At 42.7% G+C, this 27,663-nt stretch overlaps 2 protein-coding genes across 2 annotated transcripts in view; both read right to left on the reverse strand.

Annotated features, from left to right (window-relative positions):
- The window catches only part of col12a1b (collagen, type XII, alpha 1b), an 86,211-nt gene extending 67,050 nt beyond the window's left edge, over nucleotides 1-19,161 (reverse strand). The window contains exons 1-13 of the mRNA XM_036549253.1: nucleotides 19,000-19,161; nucleotides 17,354-17,461; nucleotides 13,035-13,151; nucleotides 12,242-12,385; nucleotides 11,730-11,786; nucleotides 9,811-10,074; nucleotides 8,630-8,794; nucleotides 7,751-7,924; nucleotides 7,277-7,567; nucleotides 6,340-6,942; nucleotides 4,738-5,016; nucleotides 4,130-4,405; nucleotides 2,991-3,263 (exon numbers count right to left, since the gene is read on the reverse strand). Of these exons, the coding sequence (XP_036405146.1) occupies nucleotides 2,991-3,263; nucleotides 4,130-4,405; nucleotides 4,738-5,016; nucleotides 6,340-6,942; nucleotides 7,277-7,567; nucleotides 7,751-7,924; nucleotides 8,630-8,794; nucleotides 9,811-10,074; nucleotides 11,730-11,786; nucleotides 12,242-12,385; nucleotides 13,035-13,151; nucleotides 17,354-17,423 (2,713 nt within the window). The 5' untranslated portion in view covers nucleotides 17,424-17,461; nucleotides 19,000-19,161. The remainder of the gene's footprint in view (nucleotides 1-2,990; nucleotides 3,264-4,129; nucleotides 4,406-4,737; nucleotides 5,017-6,339; nucleotides 6,943-7,276; nucleotides 7,568-7,750; nucleotides 7,925-8,629; nucleotides 8,795-9,810; nucleotides 10,075-11,729; nucleotides 11,787-12,241; nucleotides 12,386-13,034; nucleotides 13,152-17,353; nucleotides 17,462-18,999) is intronic.
- A 2,756-nt stretch (nucleotides 19,162-21,917) lies between these two features.
- On the reverse strand, nucleotides 21,918-27,069 carry LOC118792007 (cytochrome c oxidase subunit 7A2, mitochondrial-like). Its single transcript, XM_036549685.1, has 4 exons — nucleotides 26,985-27,069; nucleotides 25,534-25,623; nucleotides 23,939-24,023; nucleotides 21,918-22,894 (listed from the first exon to the last, which is right to left on the reverse strand). Exons 1-4 carry the CDS (start codon nucleotides 27,000-27,002, stop codon nucleotides 22,836-22,838), a joined length of 252 nt encoding a protein of 83 aa, XP_036405578.1. The 5' UTR covers nucleotides 27,003-27,069; the 3' UTR covers nucleotides 21,918-22,835.
- Between the last annotated feature and the right edge of the window lie 594 nt (nucleotides 27,070-27,663).

A 27,663-nucleotide genomic window follows, 5' to 3' on the forward strand; every position in this document is an offset into this window, starting at 1 on the left:
GGGGTGGCCAGATTGGGGGTAGGACAGCGGCACCGGAATGACTCTCAGGTGATGCATCCTCACGCCGGTCTGAACTCTGAAACCCCCCTCAGAATGAAGTCACAGGAAAGACCTTCTGGAACGCTTTCCCCGTTCTGATTGTAATAGATAGAATTTCCATTGTTTCTGCCTTTTCTCTCTCTCTCTCTCTCTCTCTCTCTCTCTCTCTCTCTCTCTTTCCTGCCTTGCCCCAGCCCCTCCCCCTCACTCAGAGAGGAAGCGCACGGCCAGTTCTGGCTCAAACACAGCCAGCGCTCTCTGCTTTGAAGCACCTCTCAGGTAACGCGTTCCATATGCCGCAAATAATAAAAACTCCCTCCTTTTTCTTTTAATTTCTGCACGCACTAGCTTCTCCCTCTTTGATATTAGGAGAATAGATTTTAACTACAACTAGCCACATTTTAATAACTCGAAGCTGGAATCTTGCATCATTACTCAGTCCATAAATCTATCACGTTAATGTGTGAACCGAGGGAGCGTGAGGCAAGCAAAGCGCGGCTGGGTCGTGTGTCCGCCTCACCTCCGGGGCTCCTGGCCACCGGCTCCGTCTCCGCCGACAGTGACGGAGCCCAGCTGCGGGTGTCACTCTCCACCACCCCAGGCATCTCCTGCCAGCTCGCCGGGTCCAGCTACAGCATTACAGGCCTTCCCGGGCTCAGAACTTCGTAATTAATCATAACAGTAAATCCTCCGGCCCGCTCTCAAACCACTCATTTCAGAACACGGTGTCTGTTTGTCAGCTCCTCTCGGGGCTCGGCTGAGGCATTCCTGAAAAACCTCTAAATGGAAAATACCTGCTGAGAAACTAATGGCTAATGAGTCATTTAAATGATTAATTACTGAAATATCAACAACTCAGAAAGACATCTACGAAGCCATGTAGGATAACTATTTGTCTTGCTTTATGTATATGTGGATCCATCAGGCCTAGAAATAAAATAAATTTTGCATGTCTTTCTCTGTTTGGAATTCAGAAGTGTCCTCACCACAGCTGGATTCTGACAGTCAGGGTAGCATTCGATCCATGCAGTACAACACAACTCCACAGACGACACCCGGGAACATTTCCACACCAGCATAATCAAACTCTCTGTGCTCCACCTGGAAATCCACTTTGGCTGCTCTGGTCTGCCATTTTGACTGAAGAATGTCCAGTCAGGCCACCATACCAAGTCAATGAATAGAGAGATCCAATCGTTGCCCATGGTAAGAGGGTCAATGGAAAACACCATGGTGTTTAGATTTTGACATAGGTGTGAATGAGAATGATTCAGCATACAAACGCATTTTCCAGGACTAAGTCTCTCTGCGGACAGTTCTTCTTTGTTCTACAGTGCGTGGGAGGAAACCACCAAGACACTGCCACCTAAGCACCTACACTGCAGATGTCACTTAGCCCCAATCATCCATTTCTTTCCCAGTAGAGATCAGGGAGTACCATTTGCCTTTTGTTACTATAGGAGAAGGGACCACTTTGATCTACCAGTGGGTCCAAAAAGGCAGCAGGATTACTGCCTGGGTTCCGATCCAAGCGTTTCCTAATGGTACAAAGTGGTACAGATTCCAGCAGCCGAGAGCCTGGAACATCTGCAGTCTCAGTGATGTAAAGGAAGATGATGGAGTACAGATGTAGGCATTGCACAGCTCCACGCACATGCTCCAGAGTGAAGTCACGCACAGCACCGGGCACTCAAGTACAGTAACACACAGGAAGTCACTGAGATTTGGAAACGGGTGGCAGCCTTCGCAGCACAGAGGCCTTTGCAGAGAGACCCTGTGAAATACCAGCGCCTCCATTTTGTGTCTGAATTCTCATGAGTTTGTTGTTTTAGGCACTAAATCAGGCCAAAGCAGTCATCACCGAACTCTTTGCTCTTAGCGGTCTCATTGAGGTCCAGGTTTTCCTAGATTTTTATGCTACAGGTTCGAGCTCTTTAACCACCCGGAATACCTCTTGCAACACGGACACAAATCCTACTCTCTCTCCCAGCATCACCGCTTGCTCTGCAGGGATGGCCAGGCCTCAGCTGCTTTTCTGTAACGCTAGCACAGTCCTTGGGAGCCTGTGATAAGGAACCCCATTCCAGCCATCCCATAATGCTACCCTAGCAAGCCTCCCTAACGCACTCCTTGGATAAACTGTGTCGCTGTAACACTACACCAGCTCCAGCAATTCCCAGCTTTGACTCTGCAGCTACTCATGACCACACTACCTGAGCAAGCCAGCGCTCTCTCTGTGATCACAGCTCCCTCTGACTGGGATCAAATATGCTCTCTGAATCCGACGGGGCAGCGCGGTGACCTCTGAGTTCACTGCCAAGCTGTGACAGATTTGTTTTAGGCTATTTCATTACGAGACACGGTAGCGGGGCAAACTGCTTGACCCCCAGCCAAAACCTCCTCAATCCCCCTGATCCACCGGAGTCGACGCTAACTGCTAGAACAGCTACAGGAGAAACAGATGTGTCTTGTTGTTTGTTCTTTCTGTCTGCCCACAGGTCAGTACTTTTAAACTCACACAAGTCTTAAAAGACAAGCAATCCACAGGTCTCCTTAAACATATTACCCACACATATACATTCATGGTGCATTAGCCTTTGAAACTCCACCAGCTCAAGACTTTTAAACAAAAAAAAGATGTATGCTAGGGTAGCTGCTGTAGAGTACCATACAGTTAACACTGTCAGGAAGCACAGCTGTTCAAGAGTCCTACAGCAGGAGGTGGAAGTGACACCTCATACTGCTAAAGTTCAGCTCATAAAAGTGATTTGTTCACATTAATCTAATAACACACTTCAACGTGTTCACTGTAGAGATTCAGTATCCATTTGTAGGTGTCATATTACAGCTGACTACACTGGGTGGGCAATATATTAGGATTAAAAAAAAACTAAAAGTATTGAAATAGTGAAAGAAATGGAGAAATACTGAAGAGAGAGATATTGGGGTACCTTCCAGAGTCTTCCCCCGGCCCGTGAGAGGGTCCCCGAGTCCGCTGGAGTAGCGGGCGCTGACGGACAGCTCGTACTCGGTGTCGGGCTGCAGGTTCTTCAGCAGCACAGCCGTGTTGTCCCCCTTCACTGAGATCTCCTTCCTCTCGCCGCCCGCCGCCGGCCGGTACGCCACGCGGTACTGCAGCACGCTGCCCGGTGCCGCCTCCCAGGACAGCCGCATGCTGGACACGGTCTCGTCGAAGACACGCAGGTCGCGGGGTGACCCCCGAGCTAGGGGAGGGAGGGGGGACAGCGTCTCAAACCCAACTCAGTCAGACCTGAGGCTACAGAGCATGTCTGATGATTATGATGGATTCGCTAATGACTCATGGGGACTGTGAGAATCAGTTACTCATCCGTTATTTTCATACTGCTTCAGATATTAGGAATTTAAAACATACTTGAGTGTGCTGTCTGAATGCCCACTTTTCCTGGTGTTCTACTTCCTTGCTCCTTTCAGATCAACACTACATCATTAGAAAACTAATCTAGGTGCCTGAATTGAATCAGGTGGACGTCCTTGTGGGCAGTATGATTTTTTTTTTTTTGTTCCCACGAATAATTCATACCTCATTGCGCAAATATTGAGAAATGTTACTTCTGTGTAGACCAGAAAGAAAAAAGCAAGATTTCTTTCACAGCCTGGAGGGCTGTGACACAGAGCTATGGTCCAGGATCGATTTTAGCTCTTTAATTGGTCTGACGAGTCAGAGACTCCATGATTTAAGGAGCTGGAACACATGTGTGCACTAACAGCCCTGTGGAGCTATAGATAATCACCCAAAAGAATTCGGTTACCATGGCAAACAGAAAAATATTGCCACGCTTCCTCTCACCCTCGTGTGTCAATGGGCTCAGGTGGCTCCAGGTAAACTCACCCTCACCTGTGCTTCCTAAGCACCCTCACCTGGGGACACATAACTCCTGCTGCCTGTTCTGCTGGAAACTCCCAGCTTCTAATCCTAACCCCGAGTCCTGTGCTGGATTTCCTCCAAAGTGCATGAGCAAATAAAAAATATCTGGATGACAGTGGATCAAGGGAGGAAAATGGGAGTTAAAGAGGAATTAAGGGGTTAACAGAGCAGCGCCCAGCTAACCTTCCTTGGTGGTGCCGTCCACCGTCATCGCTGGACCGACGCCGGTCTGGTACTCGGCGGACACCGACACCCTGTAGGTGGTGATGGGCAGCAGCTCCCGCAGGACGATGCTGGTCTCAGGGCCTGAGGTGACCGCCTCCAGCGTCTGCCCGACCCCGCTGACCGGGACGTAGGTCAGGCGGTACCTCAGCACTGCCCCTGGGGCTGCCCCCCATGTGACCCGGAAGCTGTCCGTCGTTTCCTCCGACACCCTGACGTTCCGTACCGACCCTTGCTCTGCAACAGAGTAGCTGTCATCATGACCCTGCTTGCCAATCCCACCAAAATACCCACACGACATGACCCTGCATTTTTTTCCCCTGTCTCATGAGGTACTGAACACAAATAAAGGAGATGACTCATTTTACTAATATAATTTCAAATTTGTACTCATTTCTTCATTCACTCGAGGGGGCAAATATTTAAAGCAAACATCAAAAGAAAAGTGTTGACCTTCATTTGACCTTCATCCTCTTGCACATAAAAGAAAATTATCCCTCCATTACTTCATTGCAACTGGGTTTTTTTTTTTTTTTGCAAGATGGCCCTCAATTAAAGAGTGAACTCACCCTCCAGTGTGGTCTCCTCTCCTGTCAGGGGGTAGCTCTCTCCTTTGTCGTACAGAGCGTAGACGTTGACCTCGTACTTGGTGAGGGGCGTGAGGTGGGGCAGGACGGCGGTGAACGTGTCCGCCGGCACGGAGACCAAAATGTATTCCGCGCTGGGGTCACCGGCTGGCCTGAACCGCACCAGGAAGTCCAAGACGTCAGTGCTGTCCGAGACCCAGCTGGCCCGGAAACTTCTGGAAGTCACCTCTGAGAACGTCAGCGATTTTGGCGGGTGCAAACCTAGGGAGACAGATGAAACAACGTCATCAACTCCCACGGGCAGATGAGCACACGCAATCTGACCCCCTCACTCCATCCAGTTTACTCATATGTACAGTATACGGAAGCCGTTGTCATGAGATTATATAACGATTATGCAATGCACAATTAAACTTTGGGTGAGCTGCACTACACAACGGTAGTCCTGAATACCTTTCGGGCTAATAAAGCAGATTGACTCATTTTTGGCTTGGTATTTCCTCTAAAGCACCCAGCCTCATTTTGCTCCTGATTAAACAAGCGATTTGACATGTGTGTAACATATTGTGACTAACAAAGGAGCAAAACAAAAAAGGAGTGAATGTTAAGAGGATTGTGACATCGTAATTCCTTTGTCATGACAGAAGTTGTGTGTATGTACAAGATGAAGAGGAACTCGGCAGACAGTCACAGCTTTTCATAGGTTCACACTTACTGCACTTAAAACCGTAAAAACTTTAAAATATGTGGAATAATTGAGGTAAAAGGGAAGCTGAACTCTTGTTGCCATAGTGTTTATAAACAGTTATCAATAACAGATTATGCAACCAGTCCTCGGGGGATCCAAGCACGTGTCTCTTTAAAATTTCAAGGCATGACCATTAAGCCAATTTAGTCAAATTAACTAGTCCAACATCATGAAAATTGACAGATGTGACTCATGCCGTTATGAAATATGGGAAAATTGCTCTTCTTATACATGTTACAAATTCAGTCCCTCCTGGGAGCATGTGCTCAGACAGAACAGAGTAGCACACTGTTTCTAGCACAGAACTGTGACTTTCAGTGTAGCTAATTTCTACTTTTCAAAGACATATCTGGCATCAGGTCAAAATCAGGCGAGATATGGATGCATTTTGACTATTGTGGAAAAGGCCCTCTGACACTATCCTAAAGAGGAGCTTGTATCATTTTAAGATACATTTCACAAGTGAATAACATTGCACTTGCATTTTTAGCAAGACCATGCCTGCCACAACACATAAATTTACTTAGGTGCTACGGAATGGGAGCTCTGACAAGAAGCTTTGCAGGAAATGTAGTCCTACAAGTGCTTGTTACATGTTCACAGTATGTAAATGGGGAGTATAGACATTTCTGTGGAAAATGTCTGCCAACAAATTCTCAGACTCTGATTTTAATCAGCAAAGAGAGGCTGGAATTTTTTAAAAAGTCTTGACCTTATTTTACCTCAGTAATGGAGACAGCTTTCATAAGCTAAAAGGACTGGAGATGAGTCACCAAACCCGACGAATGACCTTTTAAATGATAACATGTCCACAGTGTTTTAAAATGGGTACTCACTTCTCTTCTTAATATTTATGAGTTCCTGCTCGATCCTCAGGCAGATGGACTGCGTCAGCTCCTTGGAGATCCTCTGGAAAGCATCAAAGTCCTCCACGGTGTAGACGTGGGTGTTCGCTGGCGCGTTGGCAATGGCCTCCAGCTCAGAGCGCACGGCATCCTTCACGCCGACCGCAAAGATCTCCACATCGGAGTTCCTGAGCCTCTCGGCCGGGTCCTTGAAGGCATCGGAGGACTTGCCGTCGGTGATGAGGATCATGACGCGTGGCACGTTGGTCCGCGCCCCTCGGGCTGGGATGAAGATCTTCTCCCTCACGTAGGTCATGGCCCGGCCCGTGTTGGTGGAGCCGCCGCGGTAGGGGAACGTCCGCACGGCCTTCACCACCGCGCTGAGGTCATGGTGGACGTTCAGGGCGAACTCGGTGTGAGGGTCTCTGCTGTACTGAACCAGGCTGATCTGCACTTTGTTGGGCCCGATGTCAAAGGAGTTCACTAGAACTTCCAGGAAGGCTCTCACTTTGGCGAAATTGGCGAGACCTATGCTGTACGAGCCGTCAACCAGGAGAACCACGTCTGCTTGTACATCCACTCCAAGGGAGCATTCTGCAGGACATTTGAAAATATATTACTTTGACTGCTGTTCACGAAAAGTAGAATAGAAATAATGACTGGGATTTCACTACAGATACCTAAAGAAAGTAAACAGCCTTAAATAGCAGTTTTTTAACAGGTTTAAACAGGGTCAAATCACCAATGCTCCCTTATACCCTAGATGTCCTTCCTTATATTTAAGATATGAGCAAAAGAGAGCGTGTCAATGTCAACAGTGACAGTTGCACATGCTGCCATATTAAGTATGTGTGCACTGACTGATCCGATACACGTGTTGTGACTGGACACAGTGACGGCGTTATGCAGGCCAATGAGAGATCCTCACCCAGAGACACCTTCACAGGCTGGGTCTTCTCCATGGCCATGATGGGCTCACTTGGTGTCAGGCCATTGAGGGCGAACAGGTTGATCTGGTACTCGGTATCTGGGCTCAGGTCCCTCACGGTCACCGAGGTTTGGGTGGGCCCCACGTACAGCTCCTGCCGCTTGCTTCCCGCCAACATGGGGATGAGCTGCAGCTTGTACCCCGTGATCTCCCCGGGAGAGGCGTCCCACGTCACCCTCATGGATTTGGACGCCTTCTCTGTGACTTGCAGGTTGGAGGCGGGTTCTACCACTGTGGCCATTGATGAAAAGAAGGGAGGAAATGGTCTGAGTGATTTGGGAGAGATGCGAAGCAAAAATCTGCTTTGCCTTTTCATTCGGGTCAAGTTCCTCAAGCCTACATCCTGTTGCTGCCCTGCAGTGTCTAACCAAAGCTAACCGTGTGTTTCTTTCTCCATCTCACTTAAACACTCACTTTCCTCTCCGCTCACGAGTGAGCTGAGCTGGTCCTCAACGCCTGTACACACATGGGTGATGAGCTCCTTCTGAACACTCTTAATCAGTACAAAGTCGGGGACGTTGTAGATATGCCGGTTATATGGGGTGGAGGCCATTAGCTTCAGCTCGTCCTCGTCTGCTCCTTTGATCCCTGCGTTGGACAAAGAACAGAAAGGCAATGTAAAACGTATACAGCCTCCCATAAAACGTGGAAAATGTTCCATACGGCCATCGTAATTCTGACTGCCTGCCAAATGTAGGAAAATGCATTCTTTATAGTTAAGAGTCAACACCATTAAAACTGAAATACTGCTTGTAAAGTCAACTGAGACGAATGAAAATTATGATTAGTTTGAAAATTAATTGTTGAGTCCGTTCACGCGTCTGAAAGTAATCTTAAATGGAGAAAAAATAAGTGATACTCTATAAAATTCTTCACAAAGGAAGAAAGTCTTGCTCCCCTTCCACTTATGATCAAATACATCTGGACTCATGTACAGTAGTTCCATTTTTAAAAATATGAATTCTAGCATTAGAGGTCAGGTCAGCATTGGCAATCACTTGCAACTGGCTATTTCTTTCCTTTTAGAAGGAAAGTATGAGAATATAGTGGGAGAGGTTTATGAAATCCCATTTTACAACCTTAAAATAATGATTGTGACTTTATGTTTAAAAAAAACTTATTACGGTTGAAAATATATAGTATGGATTAGTAATCATTCCCCTTAATAAAGCACTTACAGGAGGACCCATTTGCATTACACACCACTGGGATTTTTTGTCATATATCCCAGTGGTGTGTAATGCAAATGGGTCTTTTTTAATTAAGCAGATTGCAATGATTTCAACCACTTACCCAAGACAAAAATCTCAACCCCAATATTCCTGAGCTTCCTGGCGTACTCATCCACAGGGTCCTGAGATTTTCCATCTGTGATGATCATAGCGACTTTGGGAAATCCTTTCCTGGCCCCGGCAGCCTCAGTGAATGTGTTTTTCAGCAGATAATCCATGGCATCACCTAGAAACATCACACAACATCTCTAGTGCTTATTAGATTCAAACCATGTTATCCTAATATGGCTGTTCGCTCTCAGACACCAGTCCTACCAATGGTGATGTTAATTTGTTTTCACAGGACATTTTTGTGACGAATGATCATGAACGAACTTATTTTGATTCAAAATAGCCTCTCGGAAAAACGCATGTCCGTGACTGTTTTTCCATCTCTAAAAGGTAAGGAAAGTTTTGTGGTCATTGAGGGCCTTGCGTCAGCAGTAATAAAAAGAGCTGGAAGGCGGTTATGTGGGGTTGTGCCCTGCAAGCACAGCGTTTGGCCCCGTGTCCAGAGCGTTTGGCTGAACTTTCCCATCGGCAGCTTCAAACAATAAACAACGAAGACACTGTGGAACCCAGCTGTCAACAGAGACAAGAGCTGATTCCTGGGTCCTCAGGGCTTGCTCAACAAGCAAACATCACCGTCAGTCAAACTTAAGTCTGTCAGGGGTTGTCTTACTTAAGTCTGTCGGTGTCAATCCAAATCAAGTCTGTCATCTAACTTAAGAGTGTCAGTGTCTATCTAACTTAAATGTCAGTATCTATCCCATTTAAGAGTGTCAGCACTTGCCCAATTTAAGAGTGTCATGGCCTGGCTAACTTAATATGTCAGTGCCTGTATAATTTAAGTGTGTCAGTGCTTGTTCTAAGTGTGAGTGTCAATGGCTGCTCAATGGTTCAGTGTTCTTTATGTGAACACTATTATCTGTTTTAACTTGGGAGTGTTTTTGTCTGTATTACATGCCAGTATGTAGTCAGAGTGTCAGTATCTTTCCAACATTTGAGTGTCAGTGTTGGTCCTGTATGTGTTCTTCAACATTAACATTGTAATCATGATTTAAAAAACTGAATTGGTTAACTCAATATATTAGCAATTACACCAGGTATGTCTGGCTCTCCTGTGTCTCCATGCTTATTAAGAGGCAAATGCAATATTTAAGTATTAATCAAATGAAAAATAGCAATGGTATGAGAGTTTACCTGTCATGGTGTTCCCACCCTTGTAAGGCAGGTTGTTGATGGCTCGGAGCAGCTCGCCTCTCTTGGTGTACTGGTTCAGGTTGAACTCGGTCCTGGTGTCGGTGCTGTACTGGACCACGCCCACCCTGGTCTTATCCTCGCCGATGTCGAAAGCGCCCGCCATGGCCGCAATGAAGCTGCGAATGTGCTTAAAGTTCTCCCTGCCAACACTCCAGGAACCGTCCACCAGGAACACCAGGTCTGTGATGGCACTGACCGAGCATTCTGGAAGAGGACAGAGGACGGGCATTGACCTTTGACCTGAAATGTTCTGAGGGGGTCTGGGAGGGGCATTAGCAGTCGACCGAGAGGCCGACTCTGACCCATCAGGCACCAAGCCTGAGAATGGGAGACGATGCACAGAAGTGAGATAATCTGGCCACAACATGAGAACAATATTTTTCGATTTTGGATTTTTTTGGAAGCCTGCCCAGGTCCGCTCATCCCTTTCAGTTCCAACGGCCAAATTGGATATTAAGATAACTCGGACTATTTGCTCTTGTGTAAGCTTTCTGGGAAAGTAGCTTTGGCCACAGATGAGTCCAATTCCTACCTTGTCTGTGTTGAAAAGTGCATAAAAACTAAACACAAACCTGTCTGGCCCTTTTCTACAGACTGTATTTAATCTTTACAAGTGCATCAAATTGATGAATTCTTTTTTCTCATGGATCCTGCGGTAGAAGTTCATTATATTTGACCACATATGTTTGAGATTCTTTTTGAAACTGGGCTCCTAGGTGACATAAAACAAAAAAATTTGATGTTATTACCATCCTATTTGGACACCAAGACAAATTCGTTTCTTGCAGCAAATATAATCACCGAACCTTTCCATGCTGTCATCATGTTTTATGTCCCCCTAATCCTGGTGGATTTTAAAACCATGTATCACTCACTTTTTCTGGAACGTTCTGAATGACTCAATTGCGATAATTGGGATGATTCATGTGTTGCTGTCTTTGGGCTTTGATCCTCAGAGTCCTGTTTTTGCTCTTCCAGTCGTAAGAGCCCTCAGTGAGGTACATTTTGATTTACCAGGGGATTCACCCTCTCTCAAATCCTGTTTAAAGCATCTGTTTGCTGTCTGCTCCTTCTTAGGGCCAGGTAAACCGAAAAGTGACGCAGGAAACGAATCATAGCTTGCCCCCTCGTTAAAACTGTCGGATTCCTACCTTAGCCTATGCGCCGAGACGAAGTGGGTTAATTGTAAGAGAAGGAGTCATTAATAAATTGATTTTGACAACAGACTTTGACTGGCTTGTAATAATTCCTCAACCCATGGCACACAGCACGTTGCTTTAGTACATCTGGCCCTGGAGGTTATTTTCCGACTTGGCCCAGCTATGTGGGCGGAGAGTGTGTGATCTCTCCCCAGCCATTCCGCATTCTTTGCTCAGGGGAGAGGCGCAGCATGCTTGTAAAATTACATCTGATCTTCTGATCAGTAATGCTTTCCACTTCTCTCAGCGTTTCGGGGGCTGGGTTTATTCGGGACGAAGCGAGGGGTCTGAAGAAGGACACTTCCAACTGCTGTCTGTTCAGCCACCTAAAATGCCTCAGCTCAACAATTAACTCATTATATTTCTGTAATTTAGCAGACTCTCTTATCCAGAGTGAGGTACATAGGTTACAGTTTTTTTTACATGTTATCCATTTATACAGCTAGATATTAACTGAGGCAATTCTGGCTTGCCCAAGGGTACAACAGCAGTGCCCCAGCAGGGAATCAAACTAGTAACCTTTTGGTTACGAGCCCTGCTCCTACCACTACGCCATGCTGTCCCCTGAGGATGTATAAAATATTCATTAAAAGTTATGGGCTGGAGGACTGTGTTGACAGACAGATTAGGTAGATAATGTAGCAGTTTGAAGATACTCACTAACTGCATCTGTGGGCTGCGGTTTCCTGGGACCTCCCTCTGTGCCACTTGATTGGACTGAAATAAATAGAAGAAAATGTTAAGGGTGCAGAAACTGCCAAACACATCGCATCAAACACCAACCTCAAGGCTACTGTGGTACAGCTTCTGTGGCAAAGTCAACATAGGCCCAACATTCCTCTCCTTGAAAACCAAACATAAAACAGGTTGTGTTTTCATAGAAATTACAATGCAGATATCTGTGTGTTATAGATTAGAATCGTGGTTACAAATGCAAGCCAATGAAAGAGCCTTCTTCTATGGCTTCTGACTTCAGCATTAAACCTCTCCAAGGTCCTATGTCTCCTATTTCAACATCATCACACCAGGCAATGCTTGCACAAGGTTTAGCTTTGTGCCTTTCTGGCTGACACTAAGTGACCTCAATCCACTGTTCTTTTTATCATCCTTGTAGTGAACCATATTCAGGCTATATATCATACAACTGGACATATCACAGTGAATACACTTACTTGTAAGCTGGCCAGTGATCGGTAAGCTTTCCTCCGTTCTATCATAGGAAAAAATCGTCACAACGTAATCTACATCAGGGGTCAGGTCTGTAATGGATGTTTGTGTACTAGAGGAAGGGAGGGTAAACTCTCTGTCTGCTTCACCTGCAACACAGAGGTCAAGCAGCAACATGTAAGATGTCTGTCTTTTAGAGATGGGATTCACCATACAATACATTATAAGACTCTGCGTTCCCCTACTGAAAGCCACATCTATACGCACACCACATCACACTTACATGCATTTCAGACTCAGGTCTCTATAATCCTGTCTGTATTGTTATGTTGGGCCTTTTGTGAGGAAAAGATCCAACAGTGTAGCACTGTGGAGTAGATGTTAGAACGTCAGACAGGTTCTGAGGCTGACTGTGATGAGTCCATGAAGGGAAACTGGTGCCAATCCCTTGAGAAAGGTTCTTTACATTTTTACTTCAAGTGCTGCTGTGTAGGATCTGTATGTATGATGTATGTCCCAACAATGATCTCTTCAAAAAGATGGCTAACACTGCCAAAAATTATCCTTTCATCCAAGTTTGTTTTTATAAGGAAGTCAATCTACGATAAAATTTTGTGTCTGGAGTTCAGTTATGGAGTTTAAACATCTGCATGTGGTTTAGGCCATATGCTGTGATTGCTTAATCTCAAACAAAGCAGTATATGTCAGAGATTTAAAGTAGCACCAGGGGAACCAGCATGCATAGTTTTTAGAGGCGTCCACCAGCACAAAGTACGCAGAGTACCAAAGACCACCCACCTGCGCTTGATACCACTTGTATTCTGTAGCCCTGTATCCTTGAGAATGGGGGGGTCCATGACATTTGTACTGTGTTCTCATTTAGAATTTTAAATTTCAAGTCTGAGGGGGGTTCAACTGTAAATAAGAAAGTAACCAGCATTAGTCCCAAACACAATCACAGATATGTATGTTTAATTGTAAAATGTGAAAAAATAAGCATGACAAATTCAGTCAAATCAAGTGCACATTCGCACTAGTGCATTCCCAACGATAACCACTTCAGGGCTGGGCTGAAGTTACCAGGTTCATTGTTGGGGGAGTGACAAAGGCAACACAATGCATGAAGGTCACAGACATGAGAGGCTATTTTTGAGCAAAATGACCTCTGTTTGAGCTGCCTGACCGTGTGCCCACAGTCAACAGCTCAAGCCTGGGAAATACAGAAAACACAGCGAATACACAGTAACTCCACACAAAATCTCTACAGCTGCAAATATTTAGTGAACCGTGTCACACATGCTGAATGCGGTAAACACAGTACATGCCCAGTCAGCCAACACAGGTTGCCCCCATGTGACAGAATCCACCGAAAAACAACACAATACGCAAGATGTTTCCATTCCTGGGTTAATGATTATACAATGGAGTCAAGGTTGCCAGATCTTCATATTGAGAAAACATCGGCCCCACATGTCGTATACGTTGGAGGCCTTGTGGAGCTTCGGATCTTTGATAGGCACATATCAAACATTCACATCCATTGCAAACCTCTTGAAAGAATACACAATCCGTCAAAAGAGACTCTTGTGTACTTTCTGTTCCACAGTGTGCATACAAAAGAAAAATTGCATGAAGTGGAGTGAATCAACTCACACAATCAAATCAAGAAAGGAGAGCTGAAATACAGAAAGCATTTAGGTTAAAATAAAAAATGAAATTAAAAAACGCACACAGAAGTTCATATATAAACAGCAACAACGGCAGTGTGACAAAACGCATTGCTCACATCGAGCTGGTCTTCATAGGATCATGCAACTGTACATGAAAAGTTGTTCGGAACAACTTGAAGCACTTGACAAATGTCTCCATGTACAAGAAGGACCACACATATAGAGATCATAAAAATATTTTAAAATGATATTCTTACATGTTGTGTGTGACATGCCGCCTCCACCCTGAGTCTGAGTCTGAGTCTTTACCACATACAATTATAGTGTCAAAAGTCATGCTCTCCAGACACACTACAGATGGAAAGAGAATTCTCTGGAATGTTTACTGTTAGATGGAAAAAAAGCTTGATTAGGCAAGTTGCTCATCTGCTGGCTTCTTGTTATATCCCATAGAGGGAAGGTATGACTATTGGAAGAGTCATTAATACAGCATAGAAGTTAGTTTTCATATGCTAGCCTCTTAAGGAGCTTCCTACTCTGGCTGCACTGTAGTAGTTAAAGGAATTAAATACTGTGGTCTATTAATGATATCCAACATCTCTAGGCTGGCAGTATTTGCAAATCTTGTGATGAGAGTTAGGAGACAAGAATGGTGTGAGAGTGGGATGTCTGTGCATATGAGGCATGCAAGCAGCTGGGGAAGGGGGTGATGGATGTAAGAATATCATTCTAAAATACTGTTGAGAAGCTCAACAGCTCAGGACGAGTGGAACGCACAGGCACACGAAAATGACCTGGGCGAAAGCTGGATCAGCTGCAGGGACATGGAAAAGGAGGAACACCAACCTGCTGGATCAATTCAAGGGGTGTGTCCTGCTCCCTTCCTGTCTCCAAATGGGCCCATCCCACCTACACTCCCCCCTCACACACTCATTGCGGGGAGTTCTTCACACCTCAGCACCAATTTTGCACACACATACTTGCATGAGCACACATACACGCAAACACACTCATAACCAAACTCATTCACCACCAAACAGAAACACATTCAAAACCAAATACATTCACCATCAAACACAGACATAAACACACATACACACACACACTCTCAATCAAACACATTCACCACCAAGCACACAGACACACACACACACACACACACACACACACACACACACTCTCAATCAAAAACATTCACCATCAAACACATACATACACACACACCCTCAGATGAAAAGTGATGCTGCATCTTGTACCAGCACAACCAGGAGCTTTTTAAAAAAATATGAAAATTTTCTCTTGTGCCACCTATTTAGGTGTCTTTTTTATTAAAGGTTTTTTGATTAAAGGTTTATTTCGTGTTCTCCAATACTATGTTGTCCAGTTGTCACAACATCAAAGGCTGGCAGAGTACATTAAACACTACTGTTGAATCATAAGTCTAATTTTTCAAAGCATGTTAAAATCCTAAAACATTTTGTTTCTGTTCTTTAAAAAGAATCGGTTTGTGATGCTCATGTTTCATCTTTCCATTCTATATAAAAAATTAATATGTAGAGAAAACTGAGCTCCTGAAAAATCAGAGGAAGTTAATGTCTCCACTGGATTTTATATGGACTTATTTCACAGTAGAATTTTGGTAGCTTTTTTTGTTATCTCAATAAAAATCATACTTGTATATGACAGAACATTATAGGCAGCAACCACTCAAAGTTATTTAGGTCATTTATATAATCAGTATTGTGAAAAAATATAATTATAACACAAATGTGTATGGAAATAGCATATCATTATGAACGGAAGATACAGGACTGAGGGAAAGAGTTTGCCATATTTAAACAAACATTCACAGAGGGGAAATATTTAGGGAATGAGGTCATCATTTTCCTAACACAATTTCCAAAATTTAATGTGACCATATAAAACTTCAATCAGCCTTGTGCTTCAAACATGACTCATCCTTTAAAGACACACATTGTCAAATTCCACAAACAAGTTCACCTTTCCAAGATTTAAGGGTAAAATTTATTCATTCTGTTTGTGCATTAGAAGGCATGTGTGTAGCGTAGTTCCCTGAAGGAAAAAAAAAAGTCTGGGTGTACATCGTAAGAATTTCAAATCACCTTTGTTTAATTATGACTGTTTAAAGAAAACTGCACACATTATGACTATTTAAAGAACAAAATCTGAATTAATTATACCTTTTATATGGTAACCATAAAGCAAGCTAACCATTATTTGTCTAGTTTATTTGTTTCTGGATACCAGTCTGCCCTTAAAGAAGAGAAACGAATGAGATAGATACCATTTGACTCTCCCAGCTGGACATCATACCATGAAAACTGAAGTGAAGTAGCATTTACCAAGTGTACCTTGAGGCTGACGTATCATTCACACTTGAGAAATGAGTTTAAAAACTGTGCAATTTCTGCAACAATCTGTAAAAACCCATGGGGTAAAAACCAAGGGGTGCCAATGTGTACACTCTGTTAACACTGATTCACTTGTAGATATATTCTTTTTTCAGTAGTTGAGTGCTACATCATGTTTTACCATGAAAATGGACATGCCACCCCTCAGTAAATCTCCAAACGGCGCCCCCTGGTAACACAGGGAAGACACTACAACCAGATGTCCCGGGGTGGGGGCGACAGGCGTATTAACTATTTTCCATCCGTCTCGAGTCTCGTTTCCTCACGCTCAGCAATTGATAACCATTGGGTTTTAAGTCCATTGGGGTTTATGTAAATTTAATGTAATTTATGTTTTTTTGTGGACTGTAACAACACCTTAAATAAATTATCTGTTCTTCTGCGAATATTAGGCGGACGAGGATGCTGAGCGCGAGAAAGCCCGCCGAGAGGGACTGCCTGCCACATAATTTAGCCGCTCTGGCAGAAGAAACCCTTAGTGTTGCTGTCGAAAGTCCAGTAGGTCAATAAATTATAAAGCCACTGATCTCAGCTTTAAAACTAAAAATCCAACTTGCGCATCCATGTTGATTAGCTCCTCACCAGATCACAGTCCATTTAACAAATTAATACAACCATGAAGACGTGATGGCGATGTTCATCGTAGAAATTGATAACCAAAGAGGAAAAAGAGAAAAACTTCCAACCTATTTTTCTTAACATTAAAGGTTGATAGTGTACGATAAATCACGTATTTCTTCAATAAATATGACACGCACATGACATTTTTGTGAGCACACTTCCTCTAAAACCTCCGGAGATATTTCTCCAGCGGTGGACTGGATTGAAACGGGGGAGGAGGAGAAGCAGGAGACGCTCCCGCGTTCACCTCACACCTCCCTCAATCCATCGAGAGAAAGAGAGAGGGAGGGGCAGGGGTCGAATCTGCGCCACCTAAAGCAGGAGTCAACCCGTTCGCACGTCCTAAATTAATCATTTTGGTCCAAAAGGTGGGAGGAAAGGCGGAGGACGTTACCTTGAGCCTCGACTGAGGTTACTAGCACTGCGAGGAAGGCAGCCGCTGCCAAAGACAGCCTTATCTTCATTTTTTGTCTTTTTCCGGCTCAGCAGCACATGAATGAATCTACAAAGAGAACACACAATTACCCACTGTAACCCGAACTCAGGTTGCTGGCGATGATCTAGTGTATCTGGACTCGCAAGTTTTAAAGCGGCGCACGTTAATCGATCACATCAGCGTCGAAAAAGTGTTTTATTTCAGTCAAATAACCGAAGAATACTTTTCCAAAATACATGTTAAAAGGACGTGAATTTGCCGTGGTAGTCTGTCTTTGGCCAAAAGTTTGGCCACAGGGAGGGACTCTGAGGGAAACATGCTTTCCAATCGAATAGGTTTAACAAATAAATTCGTGCTGTAATTTTTCATTTATTTTTCAGGTGGAGTTGCGATTATGGATACTGACAATGTTACTTTAAAAAGTGTCATGCAGTAAACGAATTTGCTGAACACATTCTCTGTGAAGTTTATATAAAAACTGCTTTATCCCGTAACACATTATAATTTCTTCTCGATGAGTGACACAGATAGCAACGAATCCAATATATAGTAAAACTGAATGTATACTAAAGGGTCCCGCAAAAAGTGCGCATCAGAATAGTCGTAAAGCCCCCTCAGTGGTTTTATGGGTTAAGCGCGCCTCCTACAGTTATAGGCTGAATAAGACTTGCAGGTAATCGCTGGCGAGAGTTTTCCGCGCAATTCAAAACGAGCGGAACTTTGCCATGTGGAAATTAGGACAGAAACTTAAATTAATGCAAACCAGAAAAAATAATATAAACACGATAAAGCGCACGATGCAAACTCATTCTTTGCGGTAAAAAGCACAATCCATTCAAAGCACAGATATTGATCCCAGATTTAGGCTACCTCAGAAAGACAACGTTTGGAAGAAAAAAAGCATACATCAGCAATTTAGCAACTATCAGTTACGTACCTCATAAAGTACTTCATAAATGAATTCACGTACATATATCATGCATATGAATCTTATCATTTTACTCATACTGAAACATCCCTGACCTATAATCTCTGCAAATCGCTCTGGAAAACTGTGCCTGCCAAAAACTGAAATAAAAAGCATTCTTCATAACACACAAGTAAGCAATTAGGCAATGAGAGCAGACAGGCAATAAACTGCGTTCGATTTATATCAAGCAGTGCAAATGTAGAGCGGTACCCCCACACACACCAAAAATGCACTGAAACAAATCTAAATTCACAGAAAATTTCCATGTGAAACAGCAAAGGTTTCACCTGCCCGATTTTCTAATGTCCAATTTACCCTTGAATTGGCGGGACCGTAATCGTAATTAATCTGAATTAATATGAATTTCACTGTCCCTGTATTCACATATAAATTTGTAGACCATCAAGTTAAAACAAGAGAACACACATTAATAAAGTGAATGAGAACAAGGATTTCAAAAACTGTTTAGCTGCTCTGCTTAATTAAAAAAAAAAGTCCAGACGATGCGCATATGTTTCAGATAAAAAAAGGTACGCAGTAACTACTACTGATGTAATTAGGCAACATAATTTTACAAAGAAAACATAGCCATTCAGGTAAATTTGAAATATGATGCATTAAATATAATGCTAACCTGTGGAAGTTTTTTCGTTTGTTTAATTGGTCGTAAAAAGTAAGAAAAGCCAAGTTTCTTCCGAGAGGCCCCTGCTGAAACCTGACGGGCGAGCTTCAGAGGAGATGGTAGGACTTGTTCGTGCAGACGTTTACAAGAGCTCCGACTGCAGACTCCCAGAAAGGAAGCCTCTTTCCAAGTGGGAAAAATCTCTCCACAATCTGCTACTTAATAGGGGGCTGTTCCCATTTCTCGTTTTACTATCGTAAGCTCTTACGACATTCAGTGAGTGTGGAACCCTGCCACGGTTTGATATATGCAACATCTAAAAAAAAAAAAAAAAAAGTGGGGATATACTTTTGGAAACTTCTGCATACTTGTCTGCATTCCTTTGGCGTGATGGTCATTTGAGTGTTTATGCCACAGGTCTTCAGCGCATACTGAAGTGATAGCATCTGCGTTTGGAAACCCTGAGATGTGTTTCGCTGGCAACCGTTAAGGCGATTTATTTTTTTGAACATGGAACAATGGAAAAATCTGAGACAACCCAATGCTATTTCTTTCAGGAACACAATTAAAGAGGCAACAGCCGTGCTATTTGCTACAGGCTGTTGTTTTAAGTTAGTTAATACATATTTAAATCACATTTTCGTGTGATTTATAATTTTTTCGCAAGATGTAAATGGAACCCACGTTCCACTGCAGTTCTTCAGCTCTGGCCCACATCTGTTCATGACTATAACAAATGGTTCTGTTAAGAGCCAATATAGTGTCTGTCAAAAAGTCCTCTCATGCGACATGAGACTGCACACAGATTATTTTATGTGAGGTTTATGTTAACTCCATTTGGCAAGTGTTGTCACATTAAAATTCATTTAACATTCATAAAATTCGTGTTACGTTCTCGTGTGAGAAGGAAATAGCCTTCGCAAACCCAGGAGTTTAAGATAGTAGCCTACATGTGCGTTTCATATGTGAATTTATATGCACACAGTTATAACGATAAAGGTCAATGATAGCCATAGCTATCTGTGGAAATGTATCCAATCAAGCTATCGCAAAGCTACATCTCTTTTCCAGTTTTACAATTCACCTCAGAAAACTTTGAACGAGTTTTCAGTCTTACAATGAGGTTGGCTGAATACGCAGGAATGGTATGTGAATATGGCATGACACAAAATTCCACCTTCGTTGACACTTTATACGATATAGACAGTGGCTAGTTAAGCATTTATGTAAAAGAACGAACATGTATAATCACACTTACTATGTCGATTCGCTGAGATGACAAGGGCTATTTGGCCGGACAGCGTCCTGAATCTGCGCGGTAAACCCTCACTGTAAGCATTTCCTAGCTAACGTGGCCCTCTAGCGACTGAATAGGCAAAATGCGCCCGCGTGTCTCGGCACGTCAAGGTAAAAAGGGCTTCAATACACGGGCGAATAGTGACCTCAGTAACTTTTTAATTGTTTATTTGTTAAGTAGAGATCAGTATTTCGAGTATTTAAAGGAAAATGTGTTATTTACTACCTCAGGTAGCGGATGGAAATAGCAACCTTGTAAACTCTTACTGCTTTTATGTGATGATAGACGTAAGACTGCCGTAAAACATTCACTGTATTGAGCCAATGATGAACTCATCTTGAAAACCATTCAAACGTATTTCCATTGACCAGAATATTCGGTTAAATCGGAACGGAAGGACAGTCGCTACACAGAGCGGGTTCAAAATGTCTAGAATGAGAAGCCTGGAATCAATCCACGTTTCTTAGATGACCCGATAAAACTTGTGAGGCCTAATCTTCAAAACATGAACATTCACGTTTAGAAGCACGTTAGCTAAACACCGGTTAATTGTAACGCGCGTCAATTAGGCGCGACCTGTAACTGAGTCAGGGCATAAGGGGTAAAGAGAGACATTTTACAAACGTATAGTTTATCTTGGGAATGAAACTGAACCAATAAGATAATTATAAATTCAGCGTTTCAGCATCGACTGGGCGCTTAAGCCAGTGGTTGGACTGCATCCATTGTAATTCTGAGTGAATATTTGCCTCGTGCAACAGAATGAACACTACCTAGATATATTGGATATATTCAGAAAAAAGTTACTTCATCCATACTTAACAAACTATAAATAACAATTATAATACAGTATCGTAAAATGGCCCTTTTGAAATACATAACGTGTTTAAAATAAGGGTATAATGTAAAACGTCATTGTACCACCTGCCCGTGAGTAACTTCTGCGTAAATGCCCAGCAAGTTTGTTTCTTCTGATCTGTGTAAAAGGTCATGTGTGTTTGCAGCATGCGGCTGTAAAATTGAGGAGACGGCTACAAAATCACTTGTTCACGAGTCATTTTTTCCGTGCGGTTGATAAACGTGATAATTGCAGTGGGACAAGTTCAATTTTGTACAAGATTTACATATTCACCCCGAAGGCAAGTAATTCTGGTAGGAGTCATATTAGACACCTACACAATTTCCCAATTTGCAACAGCACTAATGCTGGATACTTTGCAATGGAAGACTGCAAAGGAAAAAGAACAAAAACATGGAAACTCAAGACTCTGGCAACACGATGATGTGCATTTCCAACTGACAAGTCACGTCTGAAAATATTAACATAAATGTAAAATGTATATTTTTACAAGTTTGATTACATTTATAGCTAAATTATAATATTGCACCTTCACGGAATATTACTGAATCTGTTTATGCTCAACTGTAGCATCATAACACGACTTTCTGATCTACAGGGTTTCTGAAGTTTAGAATGTTTTGGAGTTTGTTACTCATTGCAAACAGGAGGTATGGTATTACCATTAATGTAACACGCACTTTTTGAATAGTCTATCTCAACCGATGAACACATTTTATTGAAGGAAAATATTACAAGGACACTGTCAGATGTTGGAGGGACCACTCATTTATTGTCATTGCAGTCATTTATTGGAAATACAGCACATTTGATTTCTTCCCACAGCCGTATTTAGATTCTCGCATCTTTTCACATGTACTTATTGGTTTTACATTTCATCGTATCCAACCGCAGTGAAGTTTGCCATTTTTACTACGCACGCTCAGTAAATCCCCACAGGCTTTGGGGGGGGGGGGGTTTGTTAGGCCACGCCCAGTATGGTAGATTACACTTTTTTTATTATTATTATTTGACAAAAGTCAACGGCTAGGTACACTCAGGATGTAATTCATAATCTAACAGCTGTACTCGGCAATGGGACTGCGCTGCCATGGAGTAGCTGCTGCTCTGGTTATACCATTATGTGCGGTCACACCGTGTTTGTTCGTGTTTTTAACACTTCACTCAAATCTGTAAGCTTCTTAGGCGCTGAAGATGACGCTAAAACGAAGCACAGTATTTTTCTCAGTCCCTCGTACCTTTATTCAAAGTCATCATGACCCACAGCATTATACTACGGGTGATACTTCGACTAAATCTCAATGGAAGAGCGGCTGCAGAATTTTGTTTGGCAACATAGGACTCCCTTATATAAAGGACGTTGGTATCCAATGACTGTTACATGGAGTCAGCTGACTCACAAATGTTATCATTGCAGGTTTTAAAGGTTATTATCACAACCTTCAGCAGGGGAGAGCTGATGAAATCCACAAAAGATTTCTGCTATTAGATGTAACATATAACAACAAAAATAATAATGTGCAGTTGCTTTTATTGCCCACAGGTCTGTACAATCAATAAATACTGATCCCATTCACATCAACAAATTTTCATCATGACAGGACAAATAAACTCCCTGATTGTATACATATATTCTTCTTTACAATTGAAAAAGGTTATTTAAACAGGGATACAGGTGGTATATGCAGGATTTCACTCTTTCTTCTTGGGGACTGCTGCGCTATACAGTTCATATAAAACATATCCAGTTCCTGCAAAGACATTGAAAATAAATGTCACAAGTAATTATTAAATGGAAGAAAAAACCCTTTAGGCACATAAAAACACATTACTCAAAACACAAACCATAGATTTGTTATTCATCATAGAATCATATGTTATTAAATACATATTTGGTAAAATAGCTTTGTCATTGACCATACTGATAGAGGATTTAGAATTAATGAATTAAGACCAGCATGTTGCATGTCAGTCTCTGGTGTGCAGAAACACTGCTATAGCAGAAATGGCTTACTGTCATGTATATAATTAATAAATAAATAGCAGTGATTAGAAGAGCCGAGTGCCTGCCATGCCAGTTCATGCAAGGCCCTGCCACAGCATGTTGTGGCCTCGCACAACAAATGCAGAGACGCCAGCCTCAACATCAACCACTACTGTGAGGTGTCAGAAGCAGCAGATTACTGATTCTTTTAGCAGTTTGTGCTGTGGATGCAACAGGTAACATGGTTTCTCCTTGCTTGGCTTTGCTGTACAGGATACAGTTTACAGAAAACAGCTTTTTTTTGCTGTTGTTGTTGACGTACTGCATTCTTGACTCGGCCGTTTCTCCTTTGCCGTTGGCATTTCCTTATTGCTCGTGAAACCCAACGGAGCAGAAGTTGGCAACAAATTAGACTGCTTTACATTACATTACATTTTTGCCATTTCGCTGACACTTATCAGAGCAACTCACATAGCTTACAATTCTACATATAATTCATTTATACAGCTAGATATTTGAGGCAATCTTTGGGTTAAGTACCTTGCCCAAGGGTAAAACAGCACTGCCCCAATGGAGAATCGAACCATCAACCTTTCAGTTACCGCTACACTACACCACAGTGTTTGATATCCACACTACTTGGAGGAATTAAGGTATCTGCGCCGTGTGCAGGTTCTCTTTAACCTCCCACACTGACTCGTTGTACCCAGCACCTTTGACCTTCCACTAGATGTTGGGTGTGTGTTTGTGTACTGTGTAATGCTTGCTGCCTCAGCATTACCTTGGCCCCCTGGTCAGTAACTTTACTTACCTAAGACAGTCAGGGCCATCGTTAACCTGTAAAGGAGGGCATCACTGACACCACCTTTTAAGTGCACTGGCATCCCATTGTCTTCCTGTTGATAAAGGTAAAAAAAGAAACAATGTTACACAGTGAAGTCTTAGTGGAAATATTCATGCACACCACACCTGATTGATAGCTTGTTTTAACTGACTGCCAGTAGTTTTACATGGCTTGTGTGTGTGCGTTTGCCGTAGTCTGCCTGTGTGGACGTGTAAGAGCCATGCACCGACATTTGTTTCCTTTGGGAATTCCAACAAAGGAATACAAAAGGCATGAGAGGAAAGAGCTGTTCTGTGCAGCATCACTGTACTAATCATAATATAGCTGTTCATTACAGCAGTGTAAGTACACTATGCACATTTCTTGCCAAACAGCAGTGTTTACCAGAGGGCAATGAGCACAAACATGGAGAGAAAAGCATCATACTGCTGAATTAAAAGAAATAGTTATATAAATAATCCCCCAAAGTTATGTGTATTACCCTGTTTAAGCCACAGTATTATTGAATCATTCATAACATCACACAGCAGTTGGTTGATTTGCCCAGCCCTGCATAATCTATAGAATAAAAAGCTTATTTTAAAAATCATCAGTATAGACTCATTGATACTAAAAGAAGGCAAAGAGGACCTGAACTTGTGTTTCAGAATGGATGAGGTGATTACAAAGACACCAACAGCACTATGCATAAGAAACTGCCTTCAATTTCATTGCAGACAAGTGTTCTGGTAGCACAGCCCTCAGCTACAAACATTAAACAAGTGTATATTGTGTGACAGCAAAATTAGCAAAGCCTTTGATCCTTGCAGCTCCATTGGGCATTTCTGCTTGTTTCACACCACATGCATAGGAATTAGTCAGACTACTTTACACTAAACCATATCAGCAAATTAAGACATACTTATCTGTCAGCCTATTGGGGAAAAATAATATATTCATGAATCCAAAACCTGGGAATGAAGTGCAAACTTTAAATATCTAAAGTGCTATCATATCAACAACATATGTCACATGCCAAAAGATGAATGACAGTTTCATAACAGTGTTTGAAAATACAATTTAAAAATATGTCACTATGACAACCAGGCAGCTTACTGGCCTAGACTATTTACACACCACTGAAACTAGGCAACAGGCGAGTGACAACCACATTAAAATGAAGGCCATTCAGACCATTCAATGTCCAGGTCAACATCTCCAACCAATTCTTTTCAAAGCAATTCCAAAGTGTAAGGGTGCCAAAGATTCATGCTGGTTACAGATGTGTTTTTTTTTTCAATTTGGTCCTGAGAGCTAGACACCTGCAGGTTTTAGGGTGACAATTTACTTATGAGCTGACTTATACCCTTGCCTAAGCGCCAGGCAAGCTGACTTCCAATTTCAAAGAATTCAAAGTTAAGGGAAGATCACTATAGCCAGCTCTGCTGCTGACTTCAAAAAAGACACCCTCTGCTTGTACGTGACACATCTGAGCCTTAAGTGAACCTGACTATAGATGAGACACAGCTTCTGGGCCAACTGCAACCTGTCCTGCTCTGACCCCCCGCCCCCTTTCGACTCACCTGGAACAGCTTCTGCTTCTCGGGCACCTTGTTCTCCACCTGCCTGCAAGCGCTACTGCTGATCATACGCCGGGAGACCTGGCGCAAGGCCTAGCAGTGGACGTGATAGGACACCGTTAGATAAAACACCTACGGGTGATCCAACAACAACATGAAACATTCATAAATCAGCCTTCTATGAGTCCCTGCTCCTTTATGTGTGCTTGACACATCCAACAAAAATCACAATAATGGATGTGATTTACACAGCACCTTGTATGGATCTCAATCCATTTCTTGGTTAAGGAGTAATCTAAACCAACACAAATATGAATAGCGCCGACCTCGCTGACTCACGACGTTCAGAGCATCCAGCAGATATCAGCTGAGGTAAGGAGATTTACCCAACCAATTGAAATGGCCGATGGTTAGTTGGCCAAATTTGGAACCCCGGACTCTTTATGCTAAGCGTAGTAAGCTTGCTAGCTTGCACCTGCAACGTTATCATCTTACCCTTACAAACCGGAAATGACTAACCCATCAGTGGACCGTGTTTAATTCTTCGCAATCAAACTTTAATTCAGCGCAGGGGTGAAGTCATGTTAAATTAACCTGAATTCATCGTCCGGTATTGCAGGTTCTGCTTACAGATGAGTCATCCAGCTCATCTTACATTATTTCCATTGTCTGCCTAGCTGGCCAACAAGTTACTATACGTGCATCCTCATTGCGCAATTCCAACAATTAAGCCTACAAACCTACCCTGAAAGATAACTACAGTTAGCTAACATTAGCTTTGTTCTGTCAACTAAAGAAAGGTCACCGTCAGAGCTGGGAAGTTATGGAAGAATGGATAAAGTAGGTAGATGCTAATATGCTAACGCTATTTAGCTCGTATTGTCTTAGCGACGTGACTAAAGCAGACAGCGGTATGGAAGATATTCACGTTTGACTAGCGTCAGCTCAAGGCAACCAAAACATTATCAAGAAAAGGGAAGGTCAAATACATATCAGTTAAGCTGTTTAACTGGTTAAGTAGTTATCCAAAAGCTACTTCCAGTTAGATAACCTTAAAGCAGCTAGCTAGATAATTCGCCTAACTATTTAGATCGCGAAATTACCTAAGGTTCGCACAGCACTTTAGTCTTTGCGGCTCCGTATAACTAGCAGTTAGCCCCCAAAGTTTTCAAAACGACTTCTTCTGGCTAGCTAGCAAAGCTTAGCTACATGCCAACATTAGCTTTGACTGGGTCGGTTGTATAGAAACTCAGACCTGACCTGGTGAGCCTGTGACCGTTATTTAGCTAACCATGCTAGCCGGCTAGCTAGCATCCTTGGATGGCTAGCAATGTAGCTAAGGTCGCTATGAGAATTACATCTAGCTGCCTAAACACACTGAAAGAAAGGGACATTTACAAATCAATGTCACATCAAGACTAAGAAGAATTGGAGAGACGTGGCGAGCATGTTACCAGAAAGTGCCTGTACATCTTGCCGGTTGGTTCTTCCCAAATACAAGCCGCACAAGGACACAGGTAACGAGCCCAACTTCTTCCGCCGGTTTACTTTAATTCTGTGGTTATGATTTTTTGATGGTGGAGATCAATGAAAGACCTACTACTGCCACCTAATGTACAGGAGTACCATCTACCGTCACCCCTACTGTACTGGAGTATAAAGTGATTATAAGATTAGGAGGTGGGTCAGGTGGTATGAGAACGTTTACTTTGCTGTGGACCACTATATCTAGGCTGAACCCCACTGTACTCCACTAACCATGTTAATGGAGCAGACATTAAGTGTCTTAGATCTTAGTTTAAAATAAGAAATAATGCTTAAGGTGACAATTCACAGCTCAATACCTTAGTTTTGTAATGAATTGTTTGAAAAGGATAGTACTACACTACAGGGAATTACAGTGATTAGTTTAAGTGAAGGGGGTCTCCACGAGAAGAGCCAGCCTTCTCAAAAATATGGTTAAGGTTCATCTGTAGTGAGGGAAATGATATTGCAGTTATATCTCAACAAGCCAAAATAAAATGGTAAGTCATTCAGTAGACCTAAAACAGGAGTCATCTTAATGTAGGTGAAATGATTAGATACTATGTAAAATATGTAACAATACTGCTAAAGACACCTAGTACCCAGTTT

This window comes from Megalops cyprinoides, chromosome 17 (genome assembly GCF_013368585.1).
Source record: "Megalops cyprinoides isolate fMegCyp1 chromosome 17, fMegCyp1.pri, whole genome shotgun sequence".
Classification (NCBI taxonomy): Eukaryota; Metazoa; Chordata; class Actinopteri; order Elopiformes; family Megalopidae; genus Megalops; species Megalops cyprinoides.

What these genes read in the sequence shown, in the direction of transcription:
- LOC118792007 (XM_036549685.1), bottom strand. An exon ending in AGAAGCAGAAGCTGTTCCAG is followed by an intron (nt 24,024 to 25,533) that starts GTGAGTCGAAAG and finishes CTTTATCAACAG; the next exon opens with GAAGACAATGGGATGCCAGT. An exon ending in GATGGCCCTGACTGTCTTAG is followed by an intron (nt 22,895 to 23,938) that starts GTAAGTAAAGTT and finishes ATGTCTTTGCAG; the next exon opens with GAACTGGATATGTTTTATAT.